Source organism: Delphinus delphis, chromosome 7 (assembly GCF_949987515.2).
Source record: "Delphinus delphis chromosome 7, mDelDel1.2, whole genome shotgun sequence".
In the NCBI taxonomy this organism is placed as follows: domain Eukaryota; kingdom Metazoa; phylum Chordata; class Mammalia; order Artiodactyla; family Delphinidae; genus Delphinus; species Delphinus delphis.
Genome location: NC_082689.1, coordinates 94,669,071 through 94,692,450, shown reverse-complemented (window position 1 = coordinate 94,692,450; position 23,380 = coordinate 94,669,071). Strand labels below are relative to the sequence as shown.

Genomic DNA, 23,380 nt, shown 5'->3' with positions numbered 1-23,380 from the left:
GATTTCACTTCGCATAGTGTACTCAAGGTTCATCCATGTTGTACATGTGTCAGTATGTCCTTCCTTTGTAAGGCTTAATAATATGTTCCATTGTGTGTATAGACCACATTTTGTTACCCATTCATTTGTCAAATGGACCCTTGGATTGCTTCCACCTTTCAGGTATTGTGAATAATGTTGTTATGAACGTAGGTGTACACATAACTCTTTGAGACTCTGCTTTCAATGCTTTTGGGTATAGATCCAGAAGCAGAGTTGCTGGATTAAATGGTAATTATATTTTTAATTTTTTGAGGAACCACCAAACTGTTTTCCACAGCGGCTGCACCATTTTACATTCCCACCAACAGTACACAAGGGTTCTAACTTCTCCACATCCTTGCCAGCACTTGTTATTTACTGGGTTTTTTTTTTTTAGTGGCCCTCTGAATGGGTTTGAGGGGGTATCTCACTCTGGTTGTGGTTTGCATTTCCTTAATGATTAGTGACGTTGAGCATATTTTCATATGCTTATTGGCTGAGTTAGCTATCTACTTACAGGCTGAATTATTTACTTTTTTTCCCCTTTTTATCTGAACTTCATTTGTACCCTTGAATTTAAATAGCAGCTTTTTCCCCTTTTTTTTAAGGGCTACAGGGCATTTTACAGACCACATGGAATTTGTTACATGCTTTAGGGATCTCCATTTCACCTTTAGAAAGGTTAAGGGGATAGGGTGGGGTTAAGACTTTATCCAGCGCCAATTACTGGGAGAGAACTGAGTAGGGAATGAAAACTCACTGGCTGCCCACCTCCCCACCCCCGTTATGGGCAGGGGCAGCAGCCCTAGGGGCTTGTGAAACAGAAGCCAGCTAATTTCTGAGGATGTGCACTTGGCAGGCTCTTGACTGCCTTTTTTTTTTTTTTTTTTTTTTTTTGATTCGCGCCCCCTGGTTTTGGTTCTCTTGCTGTTTAATCAGTAGTTTAATAACAGCTCCCTGGTGATGCCATGCAGAAAGGAGAATGCCTCCATTTTGAAGCTAAATGAAATGTTTTTGCCATAGTTTCCCTTGTGGGATTCAGGTACCTCTTCTCTCTGGTATAAGGTGACAGGGACAGTTTTGGGGATGGAGGCCAAGCCAGTATTGCTATAGGGCATGTGGCCCTGGAATCTGTGGGGTTTGTCCCTCTTCCGCACCCTTAACTTCTCTTGCTTCTGTAAGATCCAGTCAGACTTTTTTTTGCCAAGGTTTGCTCCACGGCCACCCCAGGGCCATCATGGGAACCTTCAGAGTTAGTGACAGTTAAAATGCCTCTTGGAAACGAAAAGCACTGAGAGGTTGGGTGTGTGATGTACTTCATTAGGTGGCTGCTGGCCAGTTGACTTTGTGGCATGTATTTGAGTGTGTTTGGAGCTTGGGTGGCCTGGGGCCGGCCTCATTTTCTTCTCCGGAGGAGTAGGGCCTGGGGCTATGGGTGAACCTTCACTCTAGTGAGAAGTCAGTTAGAGGCACGTTTCCTGCCCTGAGGAAAAAGTTCCTCATTTAGTTCAATTTTCAAACGTTTTCTTCCCATTTCCATTTGATAGACTTTAGCCAGAGTCTAACCGGGCTCCCTGATGGACAAGCTGAGCTAATTTCATGCCTTCCAGCATCTCGGGGAGGATTGCCTGAGGTGAAGGGAGAGAAAGAGGATTTGACGTGCTCACTCCAGCCTGGGTGTCCATCTCCCAAGCCGGAGCTGGGGAGGGGTGGGAGAATGGTCCAGGTGGACAGGGGCTGTAATTATATATGACCTGGTTCCCTTCCTTTGAAACTGCCACCCTACCCCTACCGACAGGGAAGGAAGGACCCAGTTAAGATGAGAGAAAAGGGAGATTCTGGTGCAGGTAAACTGAGAGGAGTGTGGGATAGATGGGGCCGCATAAAGATGTGATGGATCATGTAGACTTCATATTGGAGCCTGGGTGTTTCCTTGCAGAACCTTTAACTATTTTTTCTCCTTTCGGGATGTGGAAGGGTACTTCATTTGCCTCTTCTACTCTCTTCTTATGCAAATGATCAGACCTTTCTTTCTGCAACACTGAATTCAGTTCAGTGAGCACTTACTGAACATCTATTGTATTCACTGATTGTCAACAATTACTGAGGACTCATTTACTTGGCACCATGCTACCCATTCATTATCTTTCAAGTCTAATGGAAGACGAAGCATGGATACAGGTAATTAAGCCAGGAAGGGGTCCTGGGAAAGAACTAGGAACTTCTTTTTCAAAGTTTTAATCTGAAAATTACCTTGAAACTCTGGCCTTTTAAAAAAATTTTCCATTTTATCAAAGCATCTTAACAGGGACCCTATAAGAGAGGAAAATTTAACCAACATGGCCACTTGAATAGGCAGTACTGCCTTAGAGCCTCGTAGCTGACTTAAGCTTCTGTTTCTAATGCTTTCTAAACACTGTGCTCTTGGAAAAGTTGTCCTCTTTGTGCCTCAGGTTCTTCCTTTATCATATGTTTTAATTTTGTTTTTAAAGGATCCTGCCGTGAGAATTCCTGAGCCTATATGGGAGCATGCTTAGAGTAGAACCTGGCAAATAAATGATACTCAATTTGTAGAACTGACACTTTTATGATAGGTTTTTTGGGTTTTGTTTTTGTTTTACTTCTTTGTGGGGAGTGGTTATTTATTTATTTATTTTTATTGAAATAAAGTTGATTTACAATGTTGTGTTAGTTTCAGGTGTACAGCGAAATGATTCAATTGTATATAGTTATATATGCTTTTCCAGATTCTTTTCCCATGTAGGTTATTACAGAATATCAAGTAGAGTTCCCTGTGCTATACAGTAGGTCCTTGTTGATTATCTATTTTATATATAGTAGTGTGTATATGTTAATCCCAAATTCCGTATTTATTCCTCCCCCTCACCTTTCCCCTTTGGTAACCATAAGTTTCTTTTCTGTGTCTATACATGATAGGTTTTTGATATTGCCATTATTTGAGTACAGTTGTGGGGTGTCACTTAGCCTGTGACATTTTATGTGGGACCTTGATTCTGTCTTAGAATTGGAATCAATTTCTGGTTCTCATTCACCAGTCTCATTTAATTTTAGATCCCTAGGCTTCTGGTAACAGAAATTCAGCTGTTCCCCTTGACTTCCTTTGTCAGGATGTGCAACTTGTTCACAGTTAAATCGTGAACCGGATGCATGGAACAGCAGTACCCCTCTGCCGTTGCCTACATGAAATTATTAGAGGTGTTTCCTAAAGCCAGTTAATTGTGTTCTAGTATTCTGTAAATCCTGGACAACATCTATGGCTTTGTGGTGATGTATTTTGTCTAGTTTTTTTTTTTTTCCCTCTTGCTTTCTTTCCATCTTTTGTTACTTCATTTAACCTGTATCGTATGCGTGGTTACTCTTGCAATTGGTAAAATGATTGAGAGAGACATCTTCATTTGATTTGTTTACTTGATCAGTGGATGTACTGGCGACTTTCTTTTCTTAATCCTCACTGAAGAGCCAATTCTTGTTTCCATCTGTTTAACTGCAGAGCTTTGACAGATATAAAAGAGGACATGAAATAAAATGTCTCCTCTATAGTCAGTCACCGGTTGAACTGAGGCATTTAGATTCAGACCAGTCTTAGGAGATAGCGCTCTTCCTGCATTTTTCTTTCCCCCAGTTATCTCCGTGTGCCAACTCTGCTGAATTATGGGAGTATAAACTTCTGCTTTTACCTTCACCAACTTGTAGTCTCCCAGCCTTTTATGGGAAATCCCAGGAGGTAAAGCCATCGGTGTTTCCCCTTCCATTATCCCCACGGATGCTTGTTGTATGTCTGATGTTGTATTAGGGGCTGGGTGTGATGCTAAAAGTCTCGTCATTGCCCTTGTTGAGTGGCAGACAATAAGAATGAAACATGGCTGAGCTGCACTGTGTGCCTGACACCTCCAATACACAGCGTCATTTCAACCTCTCCCCATCTCTGAGGAGTAGAGAGCCGCATCCTAGAGGCTCCGAGAGGTTAAGTTGCTTAGTGCTTCTGCATCGACCATTCCTGTTTCCCTTTCACGTCAAACGAAAGCTGAACTCAAGTGCAGTCGTTTGTCACCATTGCCTTTGCATTCAGTTCTATGCTCAAATCCACCTGTGTTTGAAATATGGCTCTAAGTTAGCTGGTTTCCATTAATCAGTCTTCATTGCTAGTTTAATACTCATAATTTTAATACTTTACCCCCCCTGCCAAAAAGAAAGAAAGAAAAAGAAATGGTGCCAATCCTCCTGAACATATACTCATGGAAACCAGGTACTTAGCCATTGCAAGTGGTGAGGGTTGAAAGAATGATACGTTAAGCAGCCTTGCATTTCCAGATCATCGAGCAGTTCATTTTCTGTGTCTGTTTTTGTGAGCCATGTAACTAACTACTCCCGTTATAGACACAAGACCCTATAAAGTAATTACTCTAAATGTCATTGTTTCAGGTGTTATTAACTTAGCCCTCTGCAGAGCCTTTTACTGCTATCAGCTTTTACAAAATTGAGAATAAATTTCTTTACCCCTATTGATATTATGCTGATAGATGGTGCTGATATATTTGACTCCCACAGATTTTTGCTATTTACACAATTATTCTAGCAACTAGCAACCATCATACCCTGCCAGACTTCTTAATTTGTTTGTACTGTTTTTTTAAAGCACTTGTGTTGCCACTGGAAGTATAGTTGCTCTGAAATAATCAAATTGCTCAGTGATTGATTGCTAGATCTTAGGATGTGTACAGGCTGTTGCTGCTAATGCCGATTTGGACTGGTTGAGTGAGTGAGTGAGTGAGTGAGTGTGTGTGTGTGTGTGTGTGTGTGCGCGCGCACGCCTGCCTGTGTGTGTGACTCCCTCATAAAGGAACAAAAGAAGCAATTTCATGCCTTGCTCATGAATCTGTTTCTTATATTTCAGAAACAACAGGCATAAAGGTCTCTTCCTCTTTCTGTTCGCCCTTGGCAATATGTAAAACTAATATTGACTGAGCATGCTATTAACCTTGAGTTTAAATTCAGCGTACTTAATCCCTTGATTAATACCAAGATTAATGTCCAGCAGCAAAGGTTGAAAGCTTAAATGTTTGTGAATGTGAGCATGAAATGAAATTCTAATAACCAGTACAATGATTTGGATTTATGGGCTGTGTTGGCTGCTAAAGATATCTTGGAAATGGTGTTGCACAAACTAATTTGTCAAAGTGGGCAGCAGTAAAGAATTGACTGTTTAGGTTGCAGGAAGAAATCCGAATGAGAAAATATAACTAACATTTGCGACGGGTCAGGGAGTACTTTAAAAATGCCACTAGGCTGTTGCCTGAGAATACCCACACACACCTTTCAAATGTCTAGCCCTTGACATACGACATATACTTTCTGTGAGATAATATTTTTTTGGCGGTACCGGAGGTGACAGAGATTTATGATCGTGTTCTTTGCACTTCTTGAATTCAGCCTTTACTTTTATCTTTTTCATCTATGTGTTTTCGTGGCTCTTATTACCTGAATTCTAAGACATATTTAGAAAAAGGATTTTTTAAAACAATCCCAAGTTTACAGAACAGCATTTCTCATCAGCCTGATTGATCTCTCAATTTCCCCCAACCTCTTCCTTCTCCCAAGTTCATCCTCCTCGTGACACGTCCTCTTTGTCCGTAGTTTCATATACTACAACATTTAGTTTTATATTTTGTTTCTTTTTATTTTATTTCTTTATTTTTATTTTATTTTATTTCTTTTTTTATTTCTTTTTATTTTATTTCTTTTTTTTTTCACATATTACAACATTTAGATTGAGATTTCTTACTCTGACCTCTACCTTAAACAGAAATTTAAGGGTAGATGGCAGGATTTGCCAAACCCCAAACCAACACCTCTTTGCTGCTTGGAATACATGTGGCAGACTGGGGCTTTGATGCAGTCTCTCCAATTTGTTCTTTTACAAACTTTTAAATATGGTCTCTGATCATTTATTTCTATTATATACCAATAAAATATTTGTAAAGTTTTATGTTTTAAACTGTTTTTAATATGGAAAATTTCAAGCATATGTAAAAGAGATGAGTATAAGGAACCCCCCATGTGCCCATGGCTCACATTCAATAATTGTCAATTCGTGCCCAATCTCATTCATTGACACCTCTCCCAGTTCATTATTATTGGTTTTTTTTTTTGCGGTATGCGGGCCTCTCACTGTTGTGGCCTCTCCCGTTGCGGAGCACAGACTCCAGACGCGCAGGCTCAGCGGCCATGGCTCACGGGCCCAGCCGCTCCGCGGCATGTGGGATCCTCCCGGACGGGGGCACGAACCCGTGTCCCCTGCATCGGCAGGCGGACTCTCAACCACTGCGCTGCCAGGGAAGCCCCCAGTTCATTATTTTGAAGCAAATCCCAAAGATCTCATCGTCTGTGAATGTTTCACTACGTACCTTTAAAAGAGGCTCTTTTAAAACTTATAGCTCCTAATACCATTCCATATTTTAAAAATTACGGAATTCCTTAATATCATCAAATATCAGGTTAGTATTCACATTTCTTGTAAATTAAAGTTTATTTATTTGAACAGAGTTTCAAGCAAGGACCATAAATTACCATTGTTGGTGTCTCTTAAGTCCCTTTAATTTAGGTTTCCTTTCATCTCTTATTTTTTTCCTCTTGTGATTTTTCGCTGAAGAAACTTTGCCCTTAGAAGAGTTTGTTGTCCTCTGAATTTTGACGATTATATCCCCGTGTTGTTGTATAACCTGTTTCCCTGCCCCTTGTACTTCCTGTAAATTGATAGTAGAGCTGAGGTTTGATCAGAGTCAGGCTTAATATTTTTTTCAAAACTGTTTCATGGGTGGTATTAAATACGTCTATTAAGAGGCATATAAATGCCTGGTTCTCTCTCTTTGGGGGATGTTAGCAGCCATTGATAATCACTGCCTGGATTCATCAGGGATTCCTTTGTAATATATCAGGAATACCCTGTATAGAGAAATGAGTCCTCATCTGGTATTTGGTTACCCTGCGGAACAGCTCATAAGAGAAATCTTGAGTTCTCTGTTGATTTCCTAGCATCTTCCACTGGTGACTAGTAGTTTGTTTGCCTGCTTGTTTGTATGCTTGTTGGGTTTTACCATCATTATGAACTCATTGATTGAAACATATTTGATATGTTTGATGCATTCCAATTATTTTCTTACTAGTTCTCATATTATACCTTCTTTGACCGGTGGGGGCCAATTCACGTTGTCTTCTGAGTCCTTTTGACATAACCTAGGAGTTTTTAATAGTTTTGATCTCGTCTGGTATGACAAGAGCTTCCAGGTTCATCTCATATAATTTCTGCCCTAGACCTAGAATCAGCCTTTTCTCTAAGTACCTTTGGTTCCTCTTAGTGGGAAATGACACTTAGAGACCAGCATCTGGGTACCAGGGGAATTCATTGCTATTGTTATTTTCTGGGTGCTGGGGATATGACAGTGAACAAAAAGACAAACATTTCTTAAAGTTATGTTTTGTAGGAGGAGACAGGCAACAAAAAATAAAATACATATCTTTTAGATTACAATAGAGCTATGGAGAAAAATGAAACTGAGAGGGGCCTCATGGAGTGATGGTGTCAGCTTTAGACAGCGTGTTCAGAATATGCCCTACTGAGCAGATGAGAGGAGGACATGTGAGCACCAAATTAGAGGTGAGAGAGTAAGAGGTGCAGATGTCTGGCACAAGTATTTAACAGGCCGGGGGAACAATTCAGTGCAAAGGTCCTGGGGTGACCATCGATATCCAACGTTAAGAGCAAGTACGTGGAAAGTCATCTCCAGAGAGATTTTTTTTGTCTGTTTTGTTCACAGGAATAATAGTGCCTGGCACACATATTTCTTGAATGAATAACTCTATTTAAAGCATTTTTTAAAATAGTCAATAGCTTTTTTGTCTCTTTGTTCTAAGTGGGTGACTTCCCCAGCTATCACCTTTCTAATCTCGAAGAAAACGTTATTGTAAATTTGTAACATTAAAATCTGCTAAGAACATTAAATTTGAGACATGAAGCAAGGGCATTTTGAGCACTTATTAACAATTTTAATATAATGCTCTCTAATATTTTATCTATAAGGGAATGCAGGGGATCAGGTTAGACTATTAGAATGGAACGAGCCAATTATATTGGAAGGCACAGTTTGCTCGCCCAGCTTTTATTCTTATTGTCACTCTGCATTATTTGCCTGGATCTACGCTTCTGGCGAAATTGCACATTACCACAAAAGAGGAACTCTGTCCTTGGTCACTGGAATGTGACTACCTTTATAAATGGGGTGACTGTGGCTCTTGTGTCCTCAGTGTGGATGTAGGCCCAGTGAGGCCGGTTCTTCCACTGTGCAATGTAAGAAGCATCTCTCTGTATTATCTATGTGATTCACGACGGAGGAATTCGTTTGCTCCCTCTCCTGTGTAAAGGAAATTGACAGGTCTCATCCCACAGAGATTTGGGATGGATTTTTGAAACTCTGACATCCTGTCATTAGAACCCCACTGGTTTGTGGTATGTTGAAAACTTACAGCAATTTCTCTTGAAGTCCTGCGTCTTCCCTAACATCCTGAGTAGCCCTGTATGGGATCTCCCCAGCCCTCAGGTCTCTCTTGCACACGATCAGTTCCATACTCTCTGTGATATTCTTGCCACCCCTCCCGTGGTAGGGGGCAGCATTACATATTATAGAAAATATATGGATAGATTGGGAGTTTGGGGTTGACATGTACAAACTGCTGTATTTGAAATAAAATGCCTTACATGGAAAAATGGAAAGAAAATACATGGGCCTGATTGCCTGTCTGGATCCAACTCCTACCCGTGTGGCCTAGAACATTCCCTTGAGTTTTCAGACTGGTTTCTCCCCACCGAAGTCAAGGTAAAGCCTGCCCTGCTTCCCTCAGGGTATTTTGAAAGGTTCTAATGAAATGATGAAAATAGGTAAGTGTCACTTAAATGGAAAAGAGTATCCTTATCATGAATACCTTAAGTACTCAAGTCATGTCTTTGATTTTTTTTTTTTGTTTACTGTGTAACAAGTAACGATTGAGGACCTGCTGTGTGCCAGGGCCTCCACTGGGGACCGAGGAGACAGGCCAGCTGAAGTTTCTGTCCTCAAGGAGCTTACGTTCGGATGGGACAGCAATTAGCAGTCAACCCATGGGTCAGATAATTTCCACATGTGGTAGGAGTGCCGAGGAAAAACAGAGTAAGGAGGTAGAGTGGCCAGGGAAGGCTTCTCAGAGGAAAAGTTGGAGTATAGTGCGGCAGGGAGGGAGGCAGGCAGGCAGGCATGGGAGCTCTGGAAGGAAAAGTGTTTCAGGTAGAGAGAGAGCAGATGCAGAAGCGCTGAGGTATGGGGTTACCAGGTAAAATACAAGATACCTAATGATAATGAATTTCAGGGAAAGAGTGTTTTATTTAATTTTTAACTGCGAGTGTATGACAGATACTGCATGCAACATACCAAAAAGAAAAATCATCCTTTGTCTGAAATTCGAATTTAACTGAGCATCTTTTCCCCTCCCCTCACAAACCTGGCCACCCTCCCGAGGTAAGAATGAGCCTAGCGTGTGTTTGGACTTGGAAGGGAGTTCTTTGGGGGACGGGGGTAGTGAGGCAGGCAGCGTAAGGTTGAGGATAAATTCTGGGTTTTATTCTGAGGGCGAGGAGAAGCCACTGAAGGGTCTGAGTTAGTGTAGGATGTAATCCACTTTAGGCTTTGAAACAATCGCCCCTTATGCGTGGAAGAGACACCAGGGGCGAGGGCTGCAGGCAGGGAGTTACCATCACTTTCATGGCCCTTCCAGCACTGCCCTGCAATAGGAGCAGAGTAAACCCTTTCTGAAGGATTTTGTAGAGAAGATCTAGGCGATCATACTCTAATATCAAAGGCTGGACTGTGCTCGTGGGACTGCAGGAACCACACGTCTGGCTTCTCTGCTAAGTGTACGGCCCTGTGCAGGACAGACAGCGCTTCCGTCCCCAGCTGTGGGGCTGCCCTGCACCTCTGTCTTTATCTGTCATGATGGGCCTTGCCCAGAGGATTATGTGGAGACCGAAGGACATGATGTGTGTGAAGCGCTTTTCCTAGTGCTTGGCTCCTAGCATATTGTCGCTTTTCTTCTTCATCTTCTACTCACCCCACAGGCACAACCTTTCCTAATAAGCAATTTGGCCCAAATATTCATCATCTCAGGTGTTTGATGGAGAGGATGAGCCCAGATAGCAGAGCCACTCACATGTGTGGACATCCTTTACCATGTGCCTTTCCTATTCAAAACTTGAGACAGGGGAGTAGGCCAGGGAGGGGAGTGGCGTGCAGTAAAGGAAGTCTTTTTTAAAAGCATGCCCCTTAATGAGTAACTACATTTGATATGTCATCAGTTCAACAAATCTGTGTGGATGTATATATGTGTGTATCATCAGTGGATCGAATGAATAGATATAGTCAATGGTATCCTTTTGGTATGTAACCAACTAGCCTGACAGGATGATGTCCAACCATCTTTTTCAGACCTTAAAGCTAATAGAATTACTAAGAGGTCACCCAAGCCAGCACCTTCATTTTGTAGATGAGAAAACTTGAAAGTCAAATGGTTTGAGGCTATCCCCCTAGCTGTTTGTGGAGTTGGGCATAGAATTCATTTTGGTGGATTCCACGTTGCGCAGCTCTCTTATCCTCGCCCTTCACTGAGCTTGGCCTTTACGGTGGCTCTGACACGTCCTGGTCCAGGAACCGACAGATCTCAGTCATCACCCAGCCCTGCTGCTCACTAGTGAGTGGACCTCGGCAAGTTCTCAGCCCCTTTAAGCCTTGCTTTCCTCACTTGTAACCTGGCAATGGTACCCACGTCATAGGGCACTTCAGGGGATTAAATGATGGGATGCAGTCAAGTTCATTTTTTTCCCTGAACTGTAAACCTTCAGTAAATGACTGTATGCCTATATAATGTAATGCCTTTAAAACTTATTTAAGAAATGTTCATTGTAAAAAAAAAAAAAAAGTCGTAATATGAAGATTCACATACAGAAGAAAATGCAAAGGACCCATGACGCCAATATCCAGAGATAACCTCAGACTTTTCTTAGGCATTTTGCGCATTTAGTTTTGATTGCACTTACTCTAGGAAAAGAACAGCGTGAAATTCTATGTCAGTGATCCATTAAAGCAAAACCTTTCACATTAAGCATGAGAGAAGAGGCCATAATGGAGTCTGATTATTATTCTTTCAAAAGAACAGAACATTACTACAGAGAGTTAGACCAGTTACACCGAAGTACACACATATATACGTTAAATCTCCTCATTTTTGCTCTAATTTTCTTCTTTTCCCCCTTTAAATTCTAACTTGAGCTGTAGGAATCTCTATAAGCAGTTTCTTTTTTCTTAAATGTAATGAATTGTCCATCCTACGGAACTTGAAAGTAAGTTTGAGGTCTGTTTAGGAATTTTGCTTTGATTCACATTGTATGTGATGAAGCTGTAAAACCTTCTCAGATCAAAGAAGTTTACATCATTGGGAGGAGGAATGTCAAAAATAAAATTGGTTAATTTTAGATCTCCTTGCTCAAGAAAAGTGATTCATTGTGCCCTCTCTGTGAAAGACATCTTAATGTTCCAAAGGTCTAGCCTGGCTGGTCTTTTCTGTTTCTGCTGCCTCTTCGTTTTGTAGCCTGAATCTAGTGCACTAAAAAGATTAGTTCCTGTAGAAGTTTCGCCTTCAGATCGAAGGTTAATAGAGTCATGGTTCTGCTCCTCTATCGATTGTTGTGTACGTATTGCCGTGAACTCAGGTGGTTTTCAATTTTTAGACTTACTGTGGTGATTTGTGGACTATTTTAAGGCTGTCCAGTCCCTTCCCTGGCACAGGGCTTGATGGAGGACTTGCCAGCTTGCAGGAGTCTGGTAGAGGTCAGGGTAGACAGTGGGAGGGTCCGGTGCCACAGATCCTGTCCCAAGGAGAGCACCAAGGGCACAACTGGAAAAAAGCATAGCCAAGGCAGTAGGTGAAGGAAGATGACCACAGGCAGACCTAGGACACTAGGGTTCTGAGAGCCAGGAAGAGAGATGGTAAGAATGAGTTGAAATAGAAGAGCTTCCAGATCAGGAAGACAGTGGGCTCATTCTGGGGTCCAGTGTTCTTGGTAGGATGCTGTGCTGGATGGTTAGACTCACTGAAGGAGCCAAGGTAGATCAGACAAAACAGTTAGGGATGAGGAGGGTGAATTATTAGCCCTGAGCAAGATTCTCCCTGAGTGTTATTAACGATGTTCTTATTTAGGAATATGTTGCTCATTTGAGGGCTTTTTGTCTCAGTAGGTGGAGTTATTGCAGGTGCTGGCTTTCTTCCAATCCTGGTAACCCTCCGAGGTTTCAGAAAGAAATGGGTTTGTTTTCTCCCCCTCTCCCTGTGGAGTAATTGGTTTATGTATAATTTAATTATTTCGTTAACCAGTTATCCTATCACTGTGTACAGAAACAGCCACCCTGAAAACCCACTGTACTCCTGTGTCAGGACGTTCAGAATTGGTTTCTCCTCCATTATGAGTGAATGTGTAACGCTAAGATTTCTTGCTGAAAGCTAAAATAGGCAGACTCCATTTCCCATTCTTTCAGGGTTGCCCTTGAAATCTTGCCCAGTATTATCCAGTGATTTAAAGTAAGAAGAACTGAGATAAAGATCAGTTTCAAAGAGGAATTAAAGTCTTGAGTATTCTGTAGGGAAGCCAGTATTTTAGAAGATCACCTTGGACTGTGTTTTCCTGCAAGTAAATTTCAGAAGATTCTTGTAAGGGCAGAGGAGTGAATGTACTCTCCTTTACCTGACCTCACTCATGTCTCTCCTTTGGGTTGGTTCGCTTTATTCATAGTCGTGTTTCATCTTTCCCTATCGTGCTCTTCAGGAGGACATTTTTTATCCTGACATGCTGCTGTGTACATTTTGTTATTTATTTAGTGTGGGGTTGACTACAAATCTATACCCTGCTTGCGCATCCTCACGCTTTTTTCTGTGCGGTGGAAGGTCTCACAATCAGGTCTACAATCCATCTGAAGCCTTCATGTTACAAATATGCTTTAAAGCACTGTCTTATTGAGTCCATTTACAAAAATTTAATTTGAATTCAATAATTCAGTCCGGCCTGAGAACACAAGGCACACCTGTGTGTCGTGTGTAGGCTGCTGGGACCAGCCGAGGCTTCATCCCCTTGGCGGCCTCTTTTCTGCTGCTTCTCTCTCACTTTTCTCATTTGTGTCAATAGAGTGCTTTTCCTTGGTGATTTTGCCTTTCATGGTGATGTTGCTGTATAAGGGCTCAGTATTTAGACATAGGCATTCCAGGCAAGTTAGTATTTTCTTTTTTTTTATGAGTAAAAACCACTGCAACTTTTCTTATGAGGAGTCCTTTTGAGTCTCTGAAGTCATTCACAAATATGATCAAGTCTGATTTCACTCCACAAAAAGAAAACAGAATATTGTGGACTTTTCCTATCCAGGAATTCCATCCTCCCCCAAGCTTTTGCCCTCTGCTTGTTACTTTCAGATCATTTGCAGTGGCAGAGGGCTTTATGCAGATTGCCCAATTATTTCGGGTCCTAGTCAAAATCACCTGGCTTTAAGAGAGATTTCTAGAGTAGTGAAACTGCTTTGTTTCTTTGAAAACTCACCAGGAGCTGGAGGGCCAACCAGCTTGTGTGACTGTGCATTGCTGACCCAGGAGCTCTGACCTCACACGCCTCCCTGCCTCCCCCGTGCGCTCCAAGGATGCCCCCCACCCTCTTGTACTCTTCATTTTTATAGGTCCACCTGGCCCCAGAAACATTATTTTCAGCCCCTGTTTATTAACCATCTTTAATAACCTCATATATTAATAAATGGGTGACATGCTATCTTGGAATTATATGGCCAGTTTTGGCAAAGAGGTCAGACATCAGTATTGCTCAGTGCATTTTTCATTTACTAGAAAGTGTGAATTTGCCTAATTTTCTTTGTTAACCTTTGTTGAAGTCATTCCTGTAAATTTCCTCCTCCCCCAGCTCTCTAAACTCCAGTGCATTGACAGAACAGTCCATCTTCCAGAATGGCTCTCACAAGATTGCTGCGGCATTTTTTTTTTCTTTCATCTCTGTTTCCAATAGGTTTTATCACCCTGTTCCTTGAGTTAGTGTGAAGTGAACAGCCAGAAAATAAGGGGAAGCCTTGATCAGTTAGCCTTAAACTCTCTGTTGCATTCCTAATTTGGAGATACTCGATGGAGTTCTGTGGCTCATATGCCTTGATGTTTCCGCGCCCGCCACACCACAGCAGATAACGAGTCATTCCTGTCCTCTTGCTAAATAGCACAGAGGCACCTTTGCATTCCCATTCCCTGGCAGCAGCGTTCAAGTCTTTTAACTTTCTGCTGCAAGACCCCCTCTCCTTCTGTGTAGAAGTTCGAGGATTAAATGATTAAGGAATCTGTCACTGTGAAGTCTTTGAAGGACAGATGTGAAGTGTCATGATACGCTCCTTGGGACCTTGGCTACTTATTGTTTCATCAGAGAGGGGCCCTGCCTCTGGATGGCTAGCTAAAAGTGTGGGAGTCTGACCGGTAATAGTAATAACCCACTTAACCCACTTCCTGTGTACCAGGAACTGTGCTTGGAACTTTGCACAGACATTAATTCATTTACAGATGCACCAGCATACTTAGTGTCTCTGATTTCTGTTTTTCAGGTTGAAAATTGGTGTCCTCATTTACCTTGGAGAGCAAAAAATCCCTACGAAGAAGCTGATCGTAATTCATTGGTAAGTGATTTTGGAAACCTCTTACTAGGCTTGTGATTTGAGTATGATGCCAAGTGATACATGTGGAGTCTTCTGCCAGCTGTACTCTGAAATAACGGTAAACGAAAGAACTTCTGTCCCCAGCCCTGTGGAAGTCTGAGTGACCAAATCAGTCAACCAGTTAGCATATGTTTATTTATTGAGCGGTTCTCTGAGGGTTCCTACGTGATAGGCTACTGATACGAATAAGACCTGGTGCCAGACGTGGAGGCGCCCAGTGATTTAATAATGAGGGTGATGGTTGTAAATAATGACCACGTCAACACTGAAACATAGGCCCATGGAAATTAATAAAGAAGTGGCGATCTCAGCCTGCATGGGTCAGGAGAGCATGTAAAGAGAAGATGACCTTGGAGTTGAATTTAAAGCGCTGAATGAGTTTATACCAGGTCAAGGAGAGAAAGATGTCTCTGGTGGCAGGGGGACAGGTGCCTGTACAAGAGCGTGGCATTTTCAGGGAGTAGAGCCATAGGGCCATAGGGGTTTGGATAAGCTGGAATGAAGATGAAATGGGAAAGGTAGGTAGGGGCTGGAAAAGCTTTGTATTAAAAGCTCAAGTCTTTATTCTTCACCCCAGGGATCAGCTAATTTTTTTCTGTGACAGGCCAGATACTAAATATTTTCATCTTTGCAGGCCAGATCTCTGTTGCAACTACTCAGTTCTGACCGGTGGCACAGGGCAGCCCTAGGCAATATGTAAATGAGTGGGCGTGACTGTGTTCTGATAAAACTTTACATAGCGAGGGGGATTTGGTCCAAGAGGCAGTTTGCCGAGCCTCGCTTAGACCATGGCATTCTTGGGAAACTGTTGAGTCAGGGACATGGTCAGATGAGTGTTGGAATGAACTATGGTAACTGCTGAAAGATGGATTTAGTGAATGTTTTATTTAGATGTTATATGAAAAAAATACTAGTGTTATTATTTTTCTCTGTTATTTCAATTGCTGGTTGCATCCAGCTATCTTAGAAAAATAGTCTTCCTGACTTTTAAGTTATTTTGGCTTGAATTTTTTTTTTTTTTTAATTTTTGACTGTGTTGGGTCTTTGCTGCTGCACGTGGGCTTTCTCTAGTTGCGGTGAGCGGGGGCGACTCTTCGTTGTGGTGCACGGGCTTCCCGTTGCGGTGGCTTCTCTTGTTGCGGAGCATGGGCTGTAGGTGTGTGGGCTTCAGCAGCTGTGGCTCGCGGGCTCTAGAGCACAGGTTCAGTAGTTGTGATGCACGGGCTTAGTTGCTCCCAGACCGGGGCTCGAACCCGTTTCCCCTGCATTGGCAGGCGGATTCTTAACCACTGCACCACCAGGGAAGCCCTTTTGGCTTGAATTTGAAATTTTAGTCAGTTACTCTAGGAAAATGGTATTCCTGGCTTTTAAATTCCTTAGAAAATAATAAACTCCTGTTTGTTTGGATTGGGACAAAACTAGAGGATGAGCATTTATTTCCCTACTTAACTTTGTGGACAGAATGAGGCTTTTTGGCAGCCTACACAATGGCAGGTAGCCTGTTAATAATTGACTTCAGTTTTCCCGGGAGTCTGCTACCCTGCAGTAGATCAAGGGGCCAGTAAATTCGGGTGCAGAGAATTTCAAGGTGTATCAAGCACATTCCCTGTAAAATATGCATTTTTGACGTAGCTCAGGGCTTTGCAAGTCTGTGCTGCCTTTCTCCACTTCTGATTTTTTAATGATGTCCCTTATAGCAGCGCAGCAGTCAAGAGGCCTTTGCCTCAATTTGCAGTCCTGGGCGCTTCAAGCAAAGCTATTCAGCAGACCAGACTTTTGAAGCCCTGTGTTTAATTGACTATCTCTTTCAAGTTTTCAATGTCACATCATGAAAACCATTATGCTTTTGGACCTCTTATCTTCTACTCATTTTTATTAAATTTCTGTTTCTAGGCAGAGATTCGTACGGATTTTAATATTCTCTACAGTATGATGAAAAAGCATGAAGAATTCCGATGGATGAGACTACGGATCCGGCGAATGGCTGATGCGTGGATCCAGGCAATCAGGTCCTTGGCAGAGAAGCAGAATCTTGAAAAGAGAAAGCGGAGGAAAGTGAGTTTCTGATTAATTCACTTCAGTTGGGTGCCAGTTTTCTTGAAAATTTGATTTTCGTGGAGACAGGCTAAGAGAAATGTCATGTCTCAAATGATATTCCCTCAGGGTGAATCTGTGCAGTCTCTTCTTGTACAGCCATTGTTTGGGGCTGTCATTTTCCCCGGTTACAGTAATTATACTTAGCAGGAACTGGTACACATGTTTCTTGGGTGAAGCCAGGCAGAATATCTGCTTGTAAGATTTTGCTATGAACCCTCTGACTCTGTGTCAGTGGCATCAGGAAATGTAATTCTCTCCTCTTTACCCGAATACAATCTGGAAGAACTTCCTGTTGACATCATCATGACAATTTCATATTCTTGGTATGTGTCAGCTCTGGGATTTGGGCAACTAACTGGTGAGTTTCATTGCTGTTCTGTTTGGTGGTGCTTCTGCTTATGTTCCTATTAGTTATACATCAAGTGGCCATGACGTTAGATGAACTATTCTGATGAAGAATAAACGAGAAAAGTAAACACTCTGTTCCCATATCTAAAAATAAATGAAAAACGAGTTTAGTATTCCTAATTTGACTAATTTGATACCTTTGGGGCAAAAATACAGATACACTTGCAGAACCCCAAGTCACAGTTTAATGAGTCAGTTTTGCTTAGATCCCTTGAGCTTATGAGACAGCAGGACCAGACATCCTGGCATCAGAGTCCTCCAGGAAAGAGTATGTGGTCATAGATCCAGGTGGGCTATGAAAAGAAAGAGTAATTTCTGTATAATCCTCTGCAGTTATCTCCAGGATATATTGTTATGTGAAGACATGGTAGGTGGAGAATAGTGAACATTATTTTTAAAAGGAAGAAGGAATTTATCTATATATCTGTATCTACACCTACATATGTACCTATAGATATATACATATACACACACATATATACACATATATAATGTATACATGATATACATATATGCTTCTTGCTCAGATTTTTTAAATGGAATAGCAAAGCATGCAATTAAAAATAAAGGAGATGGATGGTGGTAATGGTTGCACGACAGTGTGAGTGTACTTAATGCCACTGAACTGTACACTTAAAAATGGTCAAAATGGTAAAGCTTATGTATGTTTTACCACAATAAAAAGAGTCTAATAAGGGGAGTCAGAGGGGATAGTGTGGAGGCAACAAGTATAGAAACTAGACTTCTCTGAATATATCTTGCTTTGTAGATTTGACACTGGAATCATTTTACTTAAGTGTAAAACAATTTAATTACACAACAAAATCTTAAGGAAAAAGTAAAGCAAATGAACTGACCACGTGTCCACTTTTACTCTAAGCACACGGAGAAGGGCTATTCTTAGTGACTTCAGAGCACAGTACTTTGAACATTTCTGATGGGATATCACACATGATAAAAAAAAAAAACTGCAAAAATATCTTAAAACAATTTTTCTAATCCTGTAAGAGGTGGTGGTGTTGATATTCTCCTTCCGAATCCATTATGTGTCTTGGAATAAAGCAAATTAGCAATTATGTTAGTGTCCTGGAGAAGTAGAATTTTCAGTGTGGGAGAGAGAAGGGAAGTAACAGATGTGAGATGGATAATGCTATAAAAATTGATAAAGCTCCTGTAATCCTGGGTTTGAATTGGAAAAACCAGTGTGAACTCATGATTATTTTTATCCTTGAGGAAAAATAAATTTTCTAGCTATGTCCACTGAAAAGGCCTGTAAACAGTGATCATCTAGAGTATGCTAGGCACCAGACTTTGATCTTTAAATACCATTTTCACTAAATGGCCTAAAAGGTTCTTGGAAAAATGGCTGATTAAGGCCTGAGACAGACGTTGTACAAGATGAGCTTGGAACGCCTTGTCGTGTCAGAGAGCAAAGAAACTATTGAAGACTACTAGGGTTTTGTCAAAGAACTTAGAAGCCAACTTTAATAGTCTCCCATTGCCCAAGATGGTACAATTTGGTAATGAGTAAGAATAATAACTGCAGTTATTGAAACACATCAAATATACTTATATTCATGATTTTATAATGAGATATATATATATTTAAAATCCTCATTGGTCATCATTAGAGTACGCTAAAGATCAAATTAGTTATTTTGAAAACTGTCAAGTAAAAAATCAAGTATTTGCCAGGTTTTTTCTATGTAAGCTGTCCTTCGTGAGGGGTAGTTTCTCTTTATAGAAGTATTGCAGCTAATAAATGCAGGAGGAATGATAGAATATCACCACTTGCAACCCCTAATGGATTATTGCATCTGGCTAGTGATCATCAGTAGCTGCTAACATCACAAAACAGAAACACCCAGATTTTGTTCTCACCACTGGAAGTACACGTCACCACCTGCGAAGTAGTATTGCCCCAAAAATCAAATACAAATTTGATCATGGCTGCAGATCTGATTACTAATTTACCATAAACACAGGGGACAGAAGAATCTGTTACACAGTCAGCAAAATCTAGAGTGTGAGAGACTCTATTGGAAATGCAACCCAATTTCTTTGACAAATAAATTACCAGCCTCTATCCCCCCAAAAAAGGATAATCGGGCACCACCGTAGGTTAAGGAAGAGACGTATGAGGCATTACAATTTGTGCACTTTATTTGACTTGACTCAACCAACTGCTCTTGAAAAAAATAAGTGACAGTTGAGGAAGTGTATAGACTAACTGGATATTGGGTAATACTAAGGATTTAATAGCTATGTTAGGGGCGTTGGGGTGATGTTACGGTTATGTTTTTTAAGTGAAAGTTTGTTTCTTTTAGAAATGCCAACTGAACTATTTACAGGTGAAAGGTTGGGCTGTCTAGGATTTGCTGCAAGATAAGCTAGAGGGGTTGGGAGAAAATGAGGGATGTACATTAAATAAGACTTGTCAGGAGTTAATAATTGTTGAAGTTAATAATTGTTGAGTACAGTGGAATTGACTATATTGTCATGTCAGCTTTTGTTAGTGTTTGAAATTTTCTGTGTTAAAAGCTTAAACGTATTCCAGCTGTGGGAAAAAAGCCCAATATAGTTAAAAGATATTTTATCGTCCTGCTTGATTCCCCTTTGATTCCGATTTTCCAAATGTACCCCACTTTTGGAAAACAGGATTATCTGTCCCTACCTCATACTCATAGCCATACCAAATGCAGTAATGACTTTATTTCTCTAAAACAACAATGAAAAATCATTTCCTTCCTTCCTCTGTACCTTCTAGAAAAATTGTTTACTCCATGTTGAGATTTCATTAGAACGTAAACATGACTTTGGAATTGGTGGTGGCTTTTGGGTAGGTTACTGTGGAGTTTGTACTTTGTCTGACGGGAATCAGTATGTGCCTCTTCTTTTTTTTTTTTTTCTTTTTTTGTTTCTTCAGGTCCTTGTTCACCTGGGCCTCCTGACTAAGGAATCTGGATTTAAGATTGCAGAGACAGCTTTCAGTGGTGGCCCTCTTGGTGAATTAGTTCAGTGGAGTGATTTAATTACATCTCTGTACTTACTGGGCCATGACATTAGGATTTCAGCTTCACTGGCGGAGCTCAAGGAGTAAGGAGATTATTTTTCAATTTTAAAATCAGAATACAAAAAAGAAATTGTAAACTCTTAAAGCCCTCTCTTGGTGTGTAATTTCTTGTGGAGGAAAATGAAAGTGATAATTCATGAAACAGGAGATAAGAAGATTATTTTCAGAAGCTAAATACATACACTGTGAAAAGGCTAATATGTTTTCATTGTAGCTGCAGGCTCCAGAGGCTTGATAAATGAATGCCAGAAAATTCAAACTAAGGAGCTTATTCTTTGCTGTTACAGGTGCTTCCAGCATCTGCAGCAGGCAACATTAGTGACTTTCCTAATTCCCTGTCTCTGGCTGAAACTCATACCCTTCCCCACTCAACAGCAAGCTTTCTAAATCTTCAAACGGGGCAGGTTCCTGTTTGCAATTTAATTTGGATAGAATGAGTTTCTCGAAAGCCCTGATCCAATCCTATTTCAGTTAGCCCACTTTCAACTCTGCCTGGGTTTTTTGATTTCACTGAAATGTGCTTCTAGCTCAAGCCCTCTCTTAATCCCTTTTAGATTGACACGACTGGCTAAGCAGAAATGCTTAGAGTCCCTTCCCTCCTCTTTGGATAACTGCCCATGGAGACTCTCTGCCCAACAGCCAAGTTAACATCTAGCAATATGTCAACTGTTCCAAGAGAAATGGCTTGAAGGAACATTCTAGAAATGGAAGAGGTGTTAAGACAATGTATGTCTCACCCTGCTCCTACCTTATTGTCTAAAACATTGATGCCCAGAGAGGTCACTTGTGTTAAGTCTGAGGTCCACAACGGATTAGTTGCAGTATCGGGATGAAAGCAGGAATATCCGTAAAACAATGTCAGCTCTCTTTTTGTTAAATGATTTCCGTACACTGAAACCATGAGCCGGGCTTTAGTTACAGTGGTAGTATCAACAGTTACAACAACCATAACAGTGATGATGCCTATTAAGAGCTAACATTTGGGGGTTTTCCCTGGTGGTCCAGTGGGTAAGATTCCATGCTTCCAACGCAGGGGACCCGGCTTCGATCCGTGGTCGGGGAACTAGAACCCGCATGCATGCCGCAACTAAGAGTCTGCATGCCGCAACTAAGGATCCTGCATGCTTCAACAGAGATCCCGTGTGCTGCAACTAACACCCGCAGCAGCCAAAATAAATAAATATTAAAAAAAAAAAAGCTAACATTTGTTGAGCACTTCCCATGCACCAGTTACTAAGTGTTTTACACGTTTTATGTTATTTAGTCCTTAGTGCAAACCTGGAAGTAGGCACTATTGCTTTCTGCATTTTAAAGATGAGGAAACAGATTCAGACCAAAAAAGATTTCCTCAAAGTCCCATGGAGAGTACGTGGAAGAGCCAGGATTTGAGCCCTCTGTCTGTCTGACCTCAAAGCCTGTGCTCTTGACCACCGGAGCACAGTGCTCCGTTCAGAACTCGATAAACCTGAGGTCTTCTGAGCCCTTCACCACTTTTGTCCCTTTAACAGCTGCCTCCTGTTGCCTTCTTCCCGCTTCTTTTAAAACACACTGGGGAACACAACGTACGAAGTGGGTGCCTTCATACATTGAGCGTTCATTCCTTCTGTGCTCTCTGTGGGCTGCTTCTTGGTATGGGACATACAGAGATGACCAGTGTGTGGCCAAGGAGATGCCAACCTTTTGATAATTACCACTGATACGTTGCACAATATTGACACTAATTGCAATGGGATTAGTTCTAACTGAGGTGAGGCTGCTCAGTGCAGGGAGTGCAGAATCTGTGAATATTGCTCACCACTGTGTATTGAGCACCTAGAACAGTGCCTGGCACACAGTGGGTGCCCATAACTATTTACTGAACAAATGAGTGAAGGGATGAATGAATGAGTCGGGGGTAAAGAAATGGAGTACAATGGGAGCTCTGGGGATAGGTGCTCCCCAGGGAGCTCCGAAAAGGCATATTAGGGATCTACCAGGCAGAGGCTTAATTTGCTGGTCAAGAAGATTATGGAGGTGTTTAGGCCCTGGTGACAGGGCCAGATGTGTTTTATTTGAGTAGATACTTGTGGAAGCAACATGGAGCAGTGGTTCCCAAACATGCCTGCACATTAGAATCACCTGGGGATCTTTTTAGGTTCCCTAAGCCCAGACCATATCCCAGACTAACTAAATGACGACCTATGGGGGTAGGACTCAGGCATAAGTATCTGTTGATGCTTCCAGGTAATTCCAAAGTGCAGGCAGGTTTGGGAACCACTGAATACAGGGTGGACCAGGAGTCAGCGACGATGGCTGAGCAGGCCAAGTGCAGTCCTGTGCGTTTTTTGCTAATCAAGTGTCACGGGCCCAAAGCCACACCCGTGGCTGCTTTCCTTCTCCAAGAGCAGAGCTGAATAGCTGTGACGGAGAATGTGTGGCCTGCAGAGATGCAAGTGTTTACTACCTGGGCCTTTACAGAAAACATTTTCAAATCGTTGGGAAGAAATTGGTTCTATGGGACCTACCTCTTTCAGAAACCCAGTGGAGAAAAGGGTGCCTGGGGCAGTGTCAGTATGGAGCTCTAGGGCAGAGCCCTATTGATGACTCTTGCCCTTTGGAGTAGGGTGTCCATAATCTGGTGAAGGACTGTTACGGGGTGTGAGCAGGGATACAAAGGCCAATGATGACTGATTTCTGGGTGAATGGCAGTATGGGTAGCACTTATTTGCCCCACCCATGTGAACTTGATGTACGATCAAGCATGTTGGCTCAGTGCAAGGGTGGGTTTGGATGGATGGCTGGGTTTGGATGGGTGGGTGGATGGAAGGAAGGATAATGAAAACTTATAAACTATAGTGCCAGTTCTGTGATACATTCTAGTCAGAAGGAAAAATTAGACATAAAAGAAATTTGCAAACAGTACAGGACAGTACAGAAAGAAGTTTATATTGTAGAGGCTAGA

General features: G+C 41.6%; 1 protein-coding gene across 2 annotated transcripts in view; it reads left to right on the top strand.

Annotated features, from left to right (window-relative positions):
* MGAT5 (alpha-1,6-mannosylglycoprotein 6-beta-N-acetylglucosaminyltransferase) overlaps nucleotides 1-23,380 on the top strand; it is a 357,666-nt gene that overhangs the window by 208,245 nt on the left and 126,041 nt on the right. For both annotated transcript variants that reach the window (XM_060016916.1, XM_060016915.1), the window contains exons 7-9: nucleotides 14,751-14,822; nucleotides 16,755-16,916; nucleotides 20,293-20,462. In XM_060016916.1, coding sequence (XP_059872899.1) covers nucleotides 14,751-14,822; nucleotides 16,755-16,916; nucleotides 20,293-20,462 — 404 coding nt within the window. The remainder of the gene's footprint in view (nucleotides 1-14,750; nucleotides 14,823-16,754; nucleotides 16,917-20,292; nucleotides 20,463-23,380) is intronic.